This window comes from Cyprinodon tularosa, unplaced genomic scaffold (genome assembly GCF_016077235.1).
Source record: "Cyprinodon tularosa strain WSP-4 unplaced genomic scaffold, ASM1607723v1 ctg584, whole genome shotgun sequence".
Classification (NCBI taxonomy): Eukaryota; Metazoa; Chordata; class Actinopteri; order Cyprinodontiformes; family Cyprinodontidae; genus Cyprinodon; species Cyprinodon tularosa.
In genome coordinates, this window is record NW_024039323.1 from 378112 (window position 1) to 395834 (window position 17723).

General features: G+C 38.0%; 1 protein-coding gene across 1 annotated transcript; it reads right to left on the minus strand.

Moving 5' to 3' along the window:
- Positions 1–7329: 7329 nt before the first annotated feature.
- vma21 (vacuolar ATPase assembly factor VMA21) lies at positions 7330–14378 on the minus strand. Its single transcript, XM_038306539.1, has 3 exons — positions 14211–14378; positions 13897–14006; positions 7330–8239 (listed from the first exon to the last, which is right to left on the minus strand). The coding sequence occupies exons 1-3, from the start codon at positions 14270–14272 to the stop codon at positions 8100–8102; spliced, it is 312 nt and encodes a 103-aa protein (XP_038162467.1). The 5' UTR covers positions 14273–14378; the 3' UTR covers positions 7330–8099.
- Between the last annotated feature and the right edge of the window lie 3345 nt (positions 14379–17723).

Below are 17723 nucleotides of genomic sequence, written 5' to 3' on the forward strand. Positions count from 1 at the left end.
TTGCTCCTGTCTGTTTATAACATGCATATAACTTTTAAGTGCCTTTTATTAGAGAAGATGCAATGATATTTCTTTCACTAATTTTGTTGAAATATGTGTTCAGTAATTCTTTATCATTGTTATAACATTCTAAAAAGAAAAATAAAACCCATCACGGCTTTCTCTTTGGATTAAAGACACACAAAAAAATAATTCTAATGCACCAATAGGTAAAATAAAATAGGTTGTTTAATTTAGGATGTGTCATGTGTTTTTTCACAACTACTGATCAGGCAGACTTTCATTTTGGAAATGATCTTATGACACCCCAAACTAACAACTCCACTCCCTTGGGAGTTTGAATATGCTTTATTTTGGGTTGTTATCAAAGCAAATCGAAAAGCTGCATGTTGCATTTGTGTATCTAGTGTAGTAACTAAAGTACGCTGAATGAGCAGTAGATTTTAGATATATGTAAATGAAAAAGAACGGCTGAAGATTGATGTGTTTTTTGAAATAAATTTTGCTTTATAAATCCCTGACAGAATTACCCGTCCCATTCATTCCAGTTACTATGTACCCAACGTGTGAATGTGTGATAAATAAAAAAATAAAAAGGCCCTTAAGAAAAGCCTGCCCTTGCACAAACTCAGTGGTGCTTCAGGACTAAACTCATGAAATATTATCCCTAAGGAAACAAATGGATGATTTCTGATGTCTGATAGGCCAATCCATTAGGCTGCTCACAGGTCTGTCACCTCATCATCAGCACCACCTTGTTTGAAATCAATGCATCCAGCATAGCCCTGACCTCGGTATAACAGGAGTAGAGAGCTGGAGTAAAGCAGAGGAAGGAGGAGAAGGAAGGGAGGGGCTGAACGACAGTCAGCTGCCGACATGGTTTCTGAGGCAGAAAATGTTATTACAGCATCAGATCGGTCAGTGCTCCTTTTTGTTAATCCTTATTGGGATATGGGAACAGGATGACCATTTTCTTCCACCATGTGACAACGCAAACCCCTACACAAGTCAAAACAGCATCTCATGGACTCCTGAAAGATTGCGTTGTTACTCCTGAATGGATTCATTTTACCCCAGTGTTTTTTTAGACCACAGGAAAAGTGTGTTAATTCTGTGCGGAAGTTTGATATATTTTTTTATTTGACATGATCGGAACTTTTTTCCCCCCTATTTTTCATTCGCCCTAGTACATTTTTGTGGCATGGGAAGAGTGATCAATCACAGTTGCTTTCATTGTACCACTAGATTACTGCCTGACGGGCTTGTTAATGTTGTGACAGTTAAATATGCTTGTGGGATAAACACTGTCTATGACAAAGCCAACCACAGAAGGGCAACTCTCACAAACACAGGACTGATATGTGTGCTCATGCTTTTTTTGGTGACGGACCGGCTTACACAACAGAGGGTTGGGAGAAGTCACAGCCTCTTGGTGGTGATAAAGCTTGATCATGCGCAGACCTAAAAAAAAAAAGTTCAACCAAGATTTCAATCAGCAGATCCTTTAAAAGATAAGAGGGTTTTTGTGAATACACAGAGATAGTTTATAAACCACAAGCTGCTTCATTATTACAATGCTCTTATTCTTAAAAAGTAAACTTGAACTTTGCACAAAAAATCCTTTTCTCTGCAGGGATAGTTCTTAAACCACGTTACCGTTAAAAGCCTATAAGCACTTGATACCTTACTAAGAGTCTAAAGCTAACTGCTAGTTTCACAAAGACTTAGACCAAAGCAAACTTCTCACTTAAAACAAGTCCACGGTTGTTTAAGTAGACGCAATTTTACAAAGCATTAAATGATTTTTACATCTCCAGGCATTTTAACACAAGCAAACAATAATCCTCAGAGGAAGAGGAGGTGGAAGTAAGGTGACCAGATTTCTGAAATCTAATCTGGGGACATATTAAGATAAATAAAATAAATAAATCTATAGTTTTATTGATAGAAAAGTAGAGCCAAGGCTCTGGGTTCGAGGAAATGGGTGGGAGTGGGAGTGGAGGGGGGTCAAGGGGGCTTATTGGGATTTCCATATTCTGTGGGGTAAAAACAAGGGCGTAGGTTTGATTTTAACTTTGGTAGGGACACTATTCTTCAGTTTCATTGGTCCTTTGCAAAAATATGCATGCTCTTTTTTTATGCTTAATGTGAGCTTCAGGGCTCATTTTGTTTAAAGAGAACAGCAGCATTTCTTGCTACATTAATACAAATCTTATAAGCACTACATGCACTAGATGCTGTTTATCAATATTTAAAGCATAACTTGCTCTGATGAATGTGGAATTAGGACTTTTTTCACTTTGAAAAGGATTGCATTTAAATTTACCTGCGACTAAGACCAACTCTTATTATATACTAACCCACTCTTATTTTTTTTTTAATCTAATATGCTCTCTCTGGATCGATCATGCAAAATAATACATTCAAGGGACAGCAAATAAATGTATTGTATTTACGTGTGCACTGGAACTAGGAGAGGAACTGACACTGAGCATTTAAAATATTAATATTAGAAGTTGTACATCTGGACTGTAGTTACTCTGTGTAGCTAATTTAATGTATTTTATCTATGGCTGAAACAATCATATTAACAAATTATTTAAATAATCGTGAACTAATTTAGTAATTGATTAATCGTAAACAGAAGTATAGGGCCACTAAAATGTGCCTTTAGCCGACAGAGCGACCCACTTAGAGCAGGAATTATACCAAGATTGTAAAAAATATGTAAACATTTAGCATTTAAGAAGTAAAAAAAAAAAAAAAGTTTCCTCCAAAGGAAACGTTTAAACGTTTCTGTTTCACCTGGTTTCATTTCATAAAAGATCTTCTTTAGGGAGCGTTTGGCTATCTGATTAAAAGATAAAATAAAAGAAATCCTAACGTTGTTAACTTACATTTCTCAAGTTCCACAAATCAAAAAACTCTCTCCTGCTTCTTTACAGAACTCCAGTCAGAAGCTTTCGCCTGTTTTAGCGTAGATAATATTTTTTTTAATTTGGACTAGTTTCGTAGCCCAATATTAATTTATTTTAGCGTCTTTTTTTCCGCGCTCCAAGCACCCGCGCGCGCGCACATACAGACTAGAAAACACGCAATCAGAAAGAGAGAAGGCGGAACTTAAGGCAGAATAATCAGAGAGTTAAACCGCGCAGCACAGTTGATGCGCTGCTATGTGAAAGGGACAGGAAAGAGCAGGCAGCTGCAGCTACCAGGCAGAGAAGCTGCGAGAGGAAAAGAAGCGGCTGCTGTATAGTAAATTATAAACATATTGTTTACATCTGATTATTGGTAGGGACAAATAGGTCCTTCCAAAATTTTGGTAGGGACATGTCCCTATGGTCCCTATGCAAACCTACGCCCATGGGTAAAAACCTCTATCATCCCCTAAAGTAGTGATTCACAACTGGGGGTAGGCGTACCCCTAGTGGTCTGTGAGTGCATTGCAAGGGGTACATGAAAATATTTTATTTATTAGGTAGTCAAATAAAATAGGGCTGGGATCTGTTCTGCTTTCTGAGGAACAGATTGCAAAATGAAAAAAGATTTTATCAACTAAAAGGTAAGTTTTTCTTATATGTGTGAGTTCATCTTCAGCTTTGACACACATTCAAAGGAAGCAGAAGAACAGACTGGATGTAAATTATAGCCTGAGATCAGCTGTTTTTCTCACTGGTCTATCTGAGCTCATTAAAGCAGCTCAGGTGTGAAAACAAAATAAAACCAATTAATTCAGTCTGATTTTAGTTTTGTTCTGTATTTTGCTCCAAATGCATCAAGTTTAAATCTGATTATAATGGAGTTACTAAGAGGAGCTCCAACTTTATAAATACAGGTTTATAATATCATTTTATGTCGTATTTATTTCAATTCCTTACTTACTTCCAGGCAACATATTAATGTTTTTTTTTTTTATTAGAGATGGAAGTATACAAATCCTAAGATTTAAATGATCAAATTAAAAGATTAAGTAAAATAGTTTTTATTTTATAATGAGTTATTGTATATTCCACTTTTGGACAATCACCAATACTTTTACTGAGAGACAAAGTCAAAAAAGATTAGGAAACACTTCCCTTAAGGGAGAGTCACATGACGAAAAGAAAAACTAGAAAGGTAAATCCAAGCATTTATCCAACCTTAGCCTTTAAATGCTACAGCTTTTAAAAATCATCAGATAAGAGCAGGCTTTTTGTTATTTTTTTCTCTGCTTCGCAGAAATAATGTCAGGGCCACAGTTATACACGAGTTATTTGACAATGGGTGTAGTCAGCAGTGCAGCACCTGAGAAAGGTTGCTGTTTCAGGTCAGACTTTTTTTTTCTACTATAAACAATTTTTAGGACTAAGGGGATTTTTAATGATGATGTTACAATTTAAGCAAAAGGGTTGTTGCCTTTCTTTTTTTTTTACCTTGTTGCATTTTTTACAACTACTGGGCGTACATTTACATCATTTAGGTTTCCAATAATAGCTGTTAGTGTAAATTAAACCTCAAACCTGTTCATACAGCAGATTAGTTGAGATTAGGTTTTACTAATACATAATTAACCTTTGGTATAGGAAGTTAACCTGAATATAACCACTCACATTGATGCTTTTTCTTTTGAGAATAAAGTAAAAAAAAAAAAAAATTCTTGATTTAACAATAACCTCCTGCCTAAACAATGTAAAAACATACACTTACCAGCCAGTTCACAAAGTACGCTTGTTCCTCTGTTGGTTTAAAAACATGAGTATGCCAGCTAATCCGACAACAGCAACTTAATGTCTTTACTTTTAATTAAAATCAGAACCATGTGAGGTCTGACAGAGCTTAAGACAATCTAGGTTTTCTGACATATTGCTGAACTTTGTTTTAAGCATTACTTCAGGTCTGTAATTATAGGGGACCTGAGCCTGCTAGCAATTTTACCTAACCATTAAAAAGGGGAATAATTGAGAAGGTTGCATTTAAAATCAGGGTTGTCATAAGGTTTAGGGGGCAGCAAATAACAACCTAGAAAAGGACAAAGTGCACCTTTAACTAAAAATAACCCTATAAATAATTATCCAATGCAGATGTGTACAGCTTATAACTAGGGCTGCAGCTTTTATTTTTGTAATTGAATCATCAAAAATGTAGATATGTTGAATGAAATTAACATTCTAAAAACAAACATTTGGAATTTGGAAAACAAGAATTCTGAGTATTCTAAATAAACTATAAATGGCAAAAAAACATGTAATGTGTGTGCATATACATAGATATGTTAATACACTGCTTTAAATAACACATCCTAGATATGAATCAATGAAAGATTCCCATTGAATACTTTTTTCTGCAAAAGGTTGAATGTGCTGAAAACAAATCACAAAACATATCAAATTTTTTAACCAATGGCAGCCTGGATTTGAAGTCACACACCAAGTGGAAAAACAAACTACAGACCGATCTAACTCTGATAGAATGCCCTTAAAACGGATCAAATTGAGGCTCAGTATTGTGCGTGGCCTCCATATACCTGTATGACCTCCCAACAATACCTGCCAACTTTTGGAAAATCTGTGGATCCATCAATGGATGGATCGAGACATGATGTCCCAGATGTGCTCAATCTGATTCAGGTCTAGTTAACAGGTGGGCTAGTCCTTAGCTTTAATTCCTTCGCTTTGCAGGAACTGCTGACACACTCCAGTCATGAGGTCTAGCATCGCCCTGCTTTAGGAGGAACCCAGGGCCAACCGCACCAGCATATGGTCTCACAAGCGGTCTTAGGATCTCATCTCAGGACCTAATGGCAGTCATGCTTCCTCTGGCGAGCACATAGGGGGCTGTGTGGCTCTCCAAAGAAATAACATCCCACACCATTACTGAGCCACTGCCAAAACCGGTCAGGCCGAAGGATGTTGCAAGCAGCAGATTGCTCTCCACTGTGTATCCAGACTCTGTCACGTCTGTTACATGTGCTCAGTGTGAAACCGCTTTCATCTGTGAAGAGCACCAGCAGTGAATTTGTCAATCCTGCACAGTATTGGGCTGTAGGTCCGGATCCATCTGTGGATTGGGCCCTTTTGTCATCCTCTTGGAGTCAGTTTCTAACCGTTTGTGCAGACACATGTACATTTGTGGACTTCTAGAGGTCGTTTTGAAGGCCTCTAGCAGTACTCCTCCTGTTCCTCCTTGCACAAAAGAAGAGGTAGTGGTCCTTCTGACGGGTTGTTGCCCTCCTACTACCTCAACCACATATCCTAGTGTACTAGCTTGTTTCCTGGTAGCACTTCCAGCCTTTTCACGCTAACAGACACAGCAAACCTTATTACGACAGATCGCATCGATGAGCACTACCCGAGCCACTTTCCTGGGGTTGTAGAGTCTGTCTCATGCTACCGCGAGTGTGAAAACACCACCAACATTCAAAAGTGACCAAAAACTCAGCCAGAATGCATAGGTACCGAGTTGGGGTCTGTGGTCCCCACCTGCAGAACCACTCCTTTATTTAGTGCCAATTGTCATTAATTTCCACCTGTTGTCTATTCCATTTGCACATCATGGACAGTTTGATTTCACAGAAGGTTGATTTCATTGAAGTTTTGTTATGTTGTTTATGTGTTCCATTTATTTTTGAGTAGTGTATATACATCTCTCTAGACATATATATTTTAATCTTTAATCAGGGTTCCTACAGCATAAGGCAAGTTAAATTCAAGACTTTTTAATGCCACTTGAAATAAAAATTCAAGACCAAATTCACAAGAAACACAAGAAAAACCTGCTTGCGACAACTTAACCCAAAGGTTTATTTTAACGTTTCAAATTTTGAAAAACTAAAATTTTTTCAATTTTAATGTTTTATTTAGATTACAAAAATAAATCGTAATAAAAATAATCCTATTTATGATGTTTTAAAAAAAAAAAATAAGACCTATGAAAGACTAATTTAAGACATTTTAATACTAATTAAGGCCTTAGTTTTATTTTGAAGAATTCAATGCCTTTTAAGACTTTTGAAGGACCCGCGGGAAACCTGTAACTGAAAATCTTGTACATCTTTGTAGGGTACCTTTTTTTTTTTTTTTAGCAGTTGGCGTGTTATAGTGTGTGTGCACCAATTCCCAAATTAGTTCATGATTATTTGAATAACAAATTAATATCATTAACCGCTTCATCCCTACTTATAAGCTTTTAACCAAGCCTCACTTCAAAAGTCTGAACTCTCTTTAGCTGAACTTTGCAAATTATACACATTCAGTTTAATATAAAAGTAAAAAAAACGGGATTAATAATTATTTAACTGCAAAATCTCAAATAATAGATGATAAACTCTAATGAAACAAAACATACAAAAAATAAAAGGCTTAAATTTTGAGTTTATTCAAGCAATTCATCAAACCTACTTGTATTACATCAATGTCAAGTAACATCTTCAGAACAAAGAAATGGTTTAAGCAAAATCAGTGATTTCTAATCTATGCTTTATAACATCACCTCCACTCCAGCGGACAAACACTTTCAAATCAGCAATGAAAAACATGTTATTGAGAATAACAGAGAACAATGAGGCCATATAAATAACATGCCTACGAGACTTTGTTCCAAAATACAGAAGTAAACCTTTAATTTATTTGGACAAGGACTTTAAAAGTAAGGACAGAGGAATCAGCTGTTTTCTCTATTCAAAATGATCAAACTCTATATAAAACAAAAAACAAAAAAAGAAATAAGTACAGGCGAATTCTGACATAAACTCTTAGTGTGAAGGGACTCAGAGCCCTGAGCCAATCAGTATCTGAGGACAAAGCATAAAAAAATAAAAAACTGTCCTCAGCCAAAAAAAGAAAAGAAACCATTTTATGTGGGGGAACAAAATTATGCCTGCTGGGGCCTGGCAATAAAATTGCACCCTCTGGTCTTTGCACCCCCGCGTCAGAGAATATACACGACTTCCTACTCTAACCCTGGGGTTAAATCCGGAGCCAAGCCAGATCCCCTCCCTGCCAACGTGTCTGGTTCATAGATGGTGCAGCGTTGAGTGTTGTTGCCCACGGGAGACAGGACTGTGGATCCTCGCCCGCAGTCTGTCCATCTCCAGCAGCCTCAGAAGCTGATAAGTGCTTGCCTTAATCATGTTTGCCCTTGCTTTTAGGCGCGCCTTCGTTCCAGGCGACATAAACAAACAGAGCCAAGACCACGTGAACGGCGAGCACAGCTACGATTGCTGCGTAGAAGTAGCTGTCGGAGCTTGACATTTTCATGGAACCTGAGAGGAGAACAAATAACATTAGAGCTGAAAAAGTTTTCATTATCAAAGTTGATTACAAAGAGTGAAGAAGGATTGAATTGTTATAGAGAAAAGTTTAAAATGTAAAGGATTCTATTCTTTAAAATTCCTAAAACTTTGACGTAAAAACACGTCAAAATGCACATTTTGGTTAACAGATAATGTGGACAAAATATTCTGACACGAAAGGTCAGAATATAGAGGACAGCCTATATTTACGTTCTTTTTTCCAGTAAAAAAATTTATTTTCTCGTAAACTCAGCATATACACACCCAAATACATACATAATTGTAAAGGGCAGTGAGATTACAGTTCATAGTTAAAAAGAATGAGCTCAAAGTTCAGTTCACACAGATGAAAATGTTCTAGCTCACGTTCATAGTTCACAAACCTATAAACGAACTAGTTGAAGTTCATATGGTAAACAATAGAACCTCATATTTCACCCTTTAAATGTGTGATCATAATATATAGAATGAAATAGAAAATACTCGATGTAGTGAAGGTATACTTTATGTGCACTGAAGCCTTTTTTTAGCCAAATTATACACAAGTTTAGAAACATACAGGAACATTCAGGTTCTGTTGAAAAAAATGTCTTCCGTTCCTCATTCATTAGCAGATATTTCCCAAGATAGCTTGGATGCTTTAACCCCGTAGCTGATACACGGACTTGTTTGTTAAGTCCAAGTCGGCACAGTTTGCAGAAAAACTAGGGGTGTTAATAATAATCGTTTTGTATCGATGCATCGATCCAACAGCCGACAATCCGATGCATCGATAGGTCCACAAGATAATCGATTAATGTTTTTTTTTCCTCCGGTCTATTTTTATCAATTTGCTCCTGGGCATAATTCTCCCTCCCGTGCTGCGGTGGCGCTAAACCTATTTTGCCCTCCTACCTCGCTTCCTGGTTATACTCTTACAGCAGTGTGTTGTAGCAAGCTTGATACAGACATTTTTAAATTATGCTCAATATTGAAGCGTGGTCTGTGCTACACACTGTGGGTCTAAATACGGCCGAGGTGGTGAGGAACTGGGGGCGAATTTCTGTCTGACGACGGAGGGACATGAGGGCCAAAAAGAGCGGAGATCCAGGTGGAAAAAGACTCCCAGCGTTCTCGCGCACCTCGCTTTTCTAGCAGGTCAAACTTCACGAGTTGTTTTCCGCAATTTCGGTCATAAAAACAAAACAAGCCGGCCTCCTGTCTGCTGCACTGTTTGCGGTGGTGCAGCAGAGCGTCTGTGGAGGGGGCGGGGACACCTGGAGCCGAGGTATTGCATTGCACTCATTGCACTGATTATGTGCAGTATTTTTGCAGTATTTTGTGATGCAACTTTTCTACTTCTGTTATTTGCTGTTTTTTCTAAAAAAAAAATGCATAACGATATTACAGCTTTCATTGATTTATTTCAAACTTGAAACTTTGTTTAGCCTGTAAGGTCTAAAGAAAAATAAAATAACTAAAAATTAATCGATTAATCGAACCGAATCGTGGTGTAGTCTTGAGTATCGAAAATAATCGAATCGTTGGGTCAGGAAATCGATACTGAATCGAATCGCCATGATGGGTGTGATTTACACCCCTAAGAAAAACGTGAGTTTTTTCTGTGCGAGTTCCTTTGTTTTATCATAGAACTCTGCTAACCTGCCATCAGAAGTATCAGTAGATGAGTATGAATCGAGCCGACTAGGGCTACGAGAAGAAATGCTAGTCTGTCACGCTTTTTGCGGTATTAGGTGTCGGAGAACCTGACGTTATCCAATGAAAGGCGTCGTTATGAAATGAACCCAAACGCGAACTGTGTTTTGCTCATTATTCTCAGAGTGAACGTCGCTGTTGTTCACGTTCCTTACTTTAAACTGATCCGTTCAGTTCACCATAAACTAGAAATATGTTAGTGAACTCATTAGGGCTGCAACAACGAATCGATAAAATCGATAAAAATCGACTTTTAAAAGCGTTGGCAACGAATTTCGTCATCGATTAGTTGTGTCGCGCGATTATTGCGTCATCCGCCGCACCGTCATCACTGCCTCTTGACTGAAAGAGGAAGAAAAAAAAATATGGCAGAGCGAGTCAGCGCCGCAGGTGCAGTGTTGCCAACTCAGCGACTTTTCAGACCCCTCCAGTGACTATTTTTCAAAACAGCGACTAGCGACAAATCTGGCGACTTTTTTCGGTGTCACTGGCGGCTTTTGGAGACTCTTACGTGAAAGCATGTATCGTTCCTACTCTGCCGTGGGGCGCCTCCCCCACACCAACCGCGTTTTCCCACAGGACTCCCTCTCAGCGCTCAGTCAGAGCCTCAACGTCCAGACTGCAAATGAAGCGCGCATGCACCGGGATTGACGGCGCAAATTGATCACAATAATTAAAATAGCCTGCGCTTTGTAAAGCGAAAAAAGTGATAACATGCAACTTTTTTCAAAAGAAATTAACATGGCACGGAAGCACCATGTTTGTTTGGTTTTAAAGTGGGGAAACGTTACGTTAGTTTCTCAGGTAGCTCATCTGATGCTTTCCTTACCGTGTTGGTAGGTTACAGACAGTGATAAGGTTGGCTACTTATTTTACTTTTAATTTCATTTGAATTAGCTTAAGCAGCGTTTACATTTACTTTATAAATAAATTAACTTGCAAATTATGAGGGCAAGGCTTTTAAAGTTTAAATCTTCTGGCAAAGATAAAGTAAAGAAGATCCTGCAATTTATGGAAGTAAAGCAGAATAAAATCCAGCAAGATCAGTAATATGTCAATTAATTATCTGCCACATTCCCATGTAAATATCTGTCTTTGGAGGATGTGTTTTTTAGCACCCCTAGTTCTCTCATTTTTATTCCAAATACAATTTATAATTTGAATCACAGGGCTATTTTTATCTCTATGTAAGTTTGCGTAGTTTTAACACATTTATTTTTCATATTGCACCAGTACAGTTAATGAGCAACCTGTACTTGTGTGCTTGTTTGTTCTGTCTAAAATGTTTATTTTGGAATAAAGAGGTTAATATAAAAAATATTTTTTGTCCGATTCATCGATTAATCGAAAAAATAATCGTCCGATTCATCGATTTTTAAAATAATCGTTAGTTGCAGCCCTAGAACTCATTTCTTTCATTAACACTGTATGTATATATAAACACACATATGTCGGCCGTTTATAATAATGTATGACTGAAAGGAGAAATAAAGTTGAAGCAACACATTCAGACATCTAACAGAATTGTACCCTATGATGAATCAGACCTACGAGGATCCAAATTTGTTGGGAATTTCCCACGAGGCGACGTCTGGAAGAAGTACATTTGAGGTGTTGCTTTACATTTTTGAATAATCAGAAGCTTACAGGATAATACCATCATCATGAAGTTTTTCCTGGCCCTTTTAAAGACCTTTTTAATCTTAGTGTGTTATATTCAATATACTTAGAGAGCAACAAAACCTCATGTGTGTCATTATTCTGGCATTCAGCAAATACAAATAATTTTGTAATCGTCACTGAGCTAAAAGAGCCTCCTAGGACTTATTACAAGATATTAGATCTGAATGAATCTAACTAAAATAAAGAATTATCCATTATTCATGCACAATGTTTTAAACATAAATATGCCTACTTCTCTCTAGGCTTTAAATATCTTTAACATTATTAGAATGGGTGACTCCAGGGGGCTCTTGCGGATTTCTTAGAATGAATAAGCCAATTTTTGAGGCACAGCCTAAATCTATATTTTGCTTTTTAAACAGTTATTTGCCTCCATTAGCTTTGGAAGGCCCTGGTGACATCACAATGGTAAGGAGCCATACTATGCATTTATACACTTCCTGGCCAAAGGAAAATGAAGTTGTTAGATTTAAGTAAGCAGAGAGGTACGAGCCTCCCATGGATTAATTACTTTATTGCAATTATGTTTCGGCTGAAAACATAATATTTAACCCCAACTGGTTCAATAAATTGTTTCTCACACGGAAATTGTTTCAACCACAGAACACATCCTCTAGCCATGGAAAAGTAAGGTCAAAACTTTGAGATGCATCAAGCAGAAACAAGCAAATTGTGTAAAGAACTGCCCAATGTAATATAAAGAACTGGAAGGATTGTCATTAGGGGAGAAATAAATCAAAATGATCGTAATCAGTTATTAAATCCCTTAAATGGTTCAAATAAAATCAAAGTAAAACGACAGTAGACCTCTGGCCCCAGAACGGGGGAGAACTTTGTAGCATTAAGAAAACCACTAACAGGCTCAGTAAGAGTCTGAGCTCAAAGAATGAAGTCGGTCATTTGATGTTTTTATTTTTTTTTTTATTTTGTCCCCAATTGCAAGGGAATACTTCAAGATGGCAATACCAGGATTCATCAGGGCCCAAATGGTAAAAGAGTTGTTCAGGGAGCATCAGACAGGATTTTCACACATGGATTGTCCACCACAGAGTCCAGATCTTAAACGGGAACGCTGTGTTTTTTTGTTTTGTTTTTTTACATTGGGTCCTTGCATTTACGTTATTACATCATGTTCTACTCACCCATATAAGTTTTGTGTCATTTGAACCTGTTCTGAAGAAATTCTGTTAGGTTATATCCAAGTAACGTCTTCCTTTGGGCAACGACTTGAAGGCACAAACTAAACTGTTCATAATGTATTCTTTATGGTACGCCAGCATTCATAACATGTAGCCGAATCACTGTCCCCCAGACATCCGTGGTTATATTTTTTATATTTATATTTTTTAAAAACAAAGCGGAGTGTGTATGACGTCATCCGTGCGCGCCGGCTACCATTCATTCATCCTTTCTGCTGAACTGCTGCTAGTTTTACTCACATGCCTGGAAGATGTCTAGTGCTGCTACCACAGATGATCTCGCTCTCGAAATGGAATTGAATGATTCAGATTAGCTAGCTGAATGAATATAAGGGGTAGAGCGTAGCCGCCTGTGGCCTGGCTGCCTGTCACAACTCCGACGCGTGGATGACGTCATACAGGCGCTGCTTTGTTTTTGAAAACTATAAATACAAAAAATATAACTGCGGATGTCTGGGGGACAGTGATTCACCTACACGTTATGAATGCTGGCGAACCAAACGAATAAATTATGAACAGTTTGGTTTGTGCCTTCAAGTCGTTTGCCCATGAGACAAAACTCATATGGGTGAGTAGAAAATTATGTAATAATGTAAAATCAAGGGCCCAATGTAAAAAAAAAACGCCGTTCCTCTTTAACCCAAAGGAGGATCCCTGGGATGTGCTGGAGAAGGCTTTGCAGAATGATCAATCTACCATCTTGGTGCAAAATGAATGGAACACAGGTTGGAAATAAATCTAGTGACATTTCATGAGCTTAATGAAACAATACTACAGCAAACAAGTGCTGCATTCAAAGATAAAGGTGGTGCAACGAAATACATTTTTGGCCAGGCAGTGTATTCTGTTGCTATTATGCGGTAAAGCAGTATGCATTTATAGAATAAATAAAAACTTTAAAAAAAAAAATCATATTCATGTAACCAAATTGCCCTTTTTAGGCATCAAACGACGGGGAAAGAGCAGTTTGTGGATGTCTGATCATTGTTTAATGAATGGACGACATAGACTGTGAAACAAACAATTAGATTACAGAACAGAATATTTTACCCTCAAAGATGTAAGCCTTGGATGCGAAGTATAAGCCAATAGGCAGCGTCACCATGAGGATGGTGAAGAACAGCAGCGTCTTCAGGGCAGAGACCAGGGAGCCTTCATTTCTGCAGGGGCAAGAGCTCACGTTACAGAACCAAAACAGACACAACCAAGCTATTGTTAGGTTTCCCCATAAGGGATAACATGGCTGCTACTGATGCGACAGTAACCCTCAACCAGGGATAAAGCCGAGGTGAAGGATTTATTCTACGCACATCCCCGAGCTGTTTGTTTACTAACGATTTCCTGATCAAAGTCTGTTTGCTCACCCTCTAAAATACGGAGGAGGTCCAGCAGACGAGTCTAACGATGCTCGGGTGGAAGTGTCCATATCTGAGTAGATAAGAGGCAAAAATGGAAATATGGGGGATATTTAAAGCCGTTTCTTTCTGTACTGTTGTTCCTCTTGTCGTGAATCCCCTTCTTCCGGGATTAGTCACGAGATCGTGACGTTGAGAGAGACGTTCTCGCAACCAAGTCTCGCGAGGTCGGACTCCCCTGGTTTTTTTCCCCCCCGAAACATCTATTCTGTGCTCTGAGAGCTCAACTTTTTAAACTTTCCCAGAGAAACTTTATAAACATTTTATTGGAAGAGCTAGGATAAGATGACTAAATATAAACAACTTGAAATAAAAAGCACAAAATGCATAACAAACTCATTTATCAAGAAAAACAAATACATTACTTATTTCTAATGCATATTTTCTTTTCCCAAATTTTGAGGGATAATCTTGCAAGACAGCATTATCATTTTCAAAATGTACATATACATTATTTATTTCTGAGCATATGATGCTGTAAATTTTACCACACTCAAAAAAAAAAAAAAAAAATACTCCCTGTCTATCATAGAAAGAGAGTATTTTTTAGTAGCCATTCAAAAAGTTTCTACTTTCATTGTTGGGCCCTTGGCTAGTCCACTAAGATTCCTTTCTTAAACATCAATCTTTGTAATAAAATATTCTTTTTGTCATGATCTGTGCACATTAAGCTCTATAGAGAAGCACCTTCTCCTGGTCAGAGCCTGTAAGCAAGTGAAAGTAAAAAAAATATGCACGCCCAGGAGAAGGAGTGGATCACTCCAATGACTGCCATTCGGCTGGGGGTTGACTGGGAAGGGCCATTTTGAATGATTGCTACTGTATGTTTTTTTTCTGATTTTAGAAATGTAACATTTCCATCCATCCATCTTCTCCCACTTATTCTGTCAGAGTCTCCATGGGGCCAGTGCCCTTCTCCAGCAGTCTACGGGCGAGAGGCAGGGTACACCCTGGACAGGTTGCCATTCTGGTCGCCAATCTGTCGCAAGGCAACCTATTTGGGACACACAAAGACTTACAACCATGCACACTTACAGGACAACTTAGAGATGCTAATTAACCTAACAGTCATGTTTTTGGACTGTGGGAGAAAGTGTTATCCAGCGAGAACCAATGCAATCCCCACACAGTTCCCTACATGATAAATGTTTATTCAGCTTTTTTTCCTCCTGCACTGCCTTTGAGAACTGCTACTTAAAATTAATTTTGCTTTTTTTTTGTACAATGAAAAGGAACAGAATCCGATTCTAAATCAAAACTTACCATGTTCATACAAGATAATATCGATATAAAGTAAGCCTAATATAAAGCAATTGTGTTAATTCTTTAAAATTATATATTGTGATATATTTTTATTTCTACAAGGACAGTGTTACACTTCTGTAAGCCAACAATTCCTACAACTAACAAACCTTTCATTCATACAGGTGCTGGTCATAAAATTAGAATATCATGAAAAAGTAGATTGATTTCAGTAATTCCATTTAAAAAGTGAAACTTGTATATTATATTCATACATTACATACAAACTCATATATTTCAGATGTTTATTTTGTTTAATTTTGATGATTACAAATGACAACAAATGAAAATCTCAAATTCATCATATCAGAAAATTAGAATATTGTGAAAAGGTTCAAAATTGATGGCCCCTGGTGCCACACTCTAATCAGCTAATTAACTCAAACCACCTGCAAAAGCCTTTAAATGGTCTTTCAGTCTAGTTCTATAGGCTACACAATCATGGGGAAGACTGCTGACTTGACAGTTGTCCAAAAGACGACCATCGACACCTTGCACAAGGAGGGCAAGACACAAAAGGTCATCGCTAAAGAGGCTGGCTGTTCACAGAGCTCAGTGTCCAAGCACATTAATAGAGAGGCGAAGGGAAGGAAAAGATGTGGTCGAAAAAAGTGTACAAGCAAGAGAGATAACCGCACCCTGGAGAGGATTGTGAAACAAAACCCATTCAAAAATGTGGGGGAGATTCACAAAGAGTGGACTGCAGCTGGAGTGAGTGCTTCAAGAACCACCACACACAGACGTATGAAAGACATGGGTTTCTGCTGTCGCATTCCTTGTGTCAAGCCACTCTTGAACCACAGACAGCGTCAGAAGCGTCTTGCCTGGGCTAAAGAGAAACAGGACTGGACTGCTGGTGAGTGGTCCAAAGTCATGTTCTCTGATGAAAGTAAATGTTGCATTTCCTTTGGAAATCAAGGTCCCAGAGTCTGGAGGGAAAGAAGAGAGGCACTTCATCCACGTTGCTTGAAGTCCAGTGTAAAGTTTCCACAGTCAGTGATGGTTTGGGGTGCCATGTCATCTGCTGGTGTTGGTCCATTGTGTTTTCTGAGGTCCAGGGTCAACGCAGCCACATACCAGGAAGTTTTAGAGCACTTCATGCTTCCTGCAGCTGACCAACTTTTTGGAGATGCAGATTTCATTTTCCAACAGGACTTGGCACCTGCACACAGTGCCAAAGCTACCAGTACCTGGTTGAAGGACCATGGTATCCCTGTTCTTAATTGGCCAGCAAACTCTCCTGACCTTAACCCCATAGAAAATCTATGGGGTATTGTGAAGAAGAAGATGCAATACACCAGACCCAACAATTCAGAAGAGCTAAAAGCCACTATTAGAGCAACCTGGGCTATCATAACACCTGAGCAGTGCCACAGACTGATCGACTCCATGCCACGCCGCATTGCTGCAGTAATACAGGCCAAAGGAGGCCCAACTAAATACTGAGTGCTGTACATGCTCATACTTTTCATGTTCATACTTTTCAGTTGGCCAACATTTCTATAAATCCTTTGTTTTTATTGGTCTTCAGTAATATTCTAATTTTCTGATATGATGAATTTGAGATTTTCATTTGTTGTCATTTGTAATCATCAAAATTAAACAAAATAAACATCTGAAATATATGAGTTTGTATGTAATGTATGAATATAATATACAAGTTTCACTTTTTAAATGGAATTACTGAAATCAATCTACTTTTTCATGATATTCTAATTTTATGACCAGCACCTGTACTGTAGCCAGCTAGACTGTGTAAATAGCATATTACTGATGCACACCCCATGTAAGTCAGTACGGCTGACCTGCCTGTGTATAAACAGGAAAAATATGTGGAATTCCTTTTTCCCTAAACACTCATTCTGATTTTATTCACATGACTCTTGGCGTTATGCAACCATGCTTTTATTTATTTACATTCAATGCTGCAGGCATTTTTATTAATCACTGTAAAATTGAATATTTTCTATTTGAATAATAAACAGGACTGGAGTCACAATACTGGTGCTCTTTACAAGAGAGGTCTGAGCAGACTCTACATACTAAGGAGACTAATGGCTGCTAAAGATCCTCTTTGACTTCTTAGTGGCATTAGAATAGTTAGTTCAATCTCTAACGTTATGCTCTCTCTGCTTTTTCTCATAGTAGCTTTGCCTCGTC

What these genes read in the sequence shown, in the direction of transcription:
- vma21 (XM_038306539.1), bottom strand. Translation starts at nt 14,272, where the DNA reads ATGGACACTTCCACCCGAGCATCGTTAGACTCGTCTGCTGGACCTCCT. An exon ending in CCTCCTCCGTATTTTAGAGG is followed by an intron (nt 14,007 to 14,210) that starts GTGAGCAAACAG and finishes TTGCCCCTGCAG; the next exon opens with AAATGAAGGCTCCCTGGTCT. An exon ending in CAAGGCTTACATCTTTGAGG is followed by an intron (nt 8,240 to 13,896) that starts GTAAAATATTCT and finishes TTCTCCTCTCAG; the next exon opens with GTTCCATGAAAATGTCAAGC.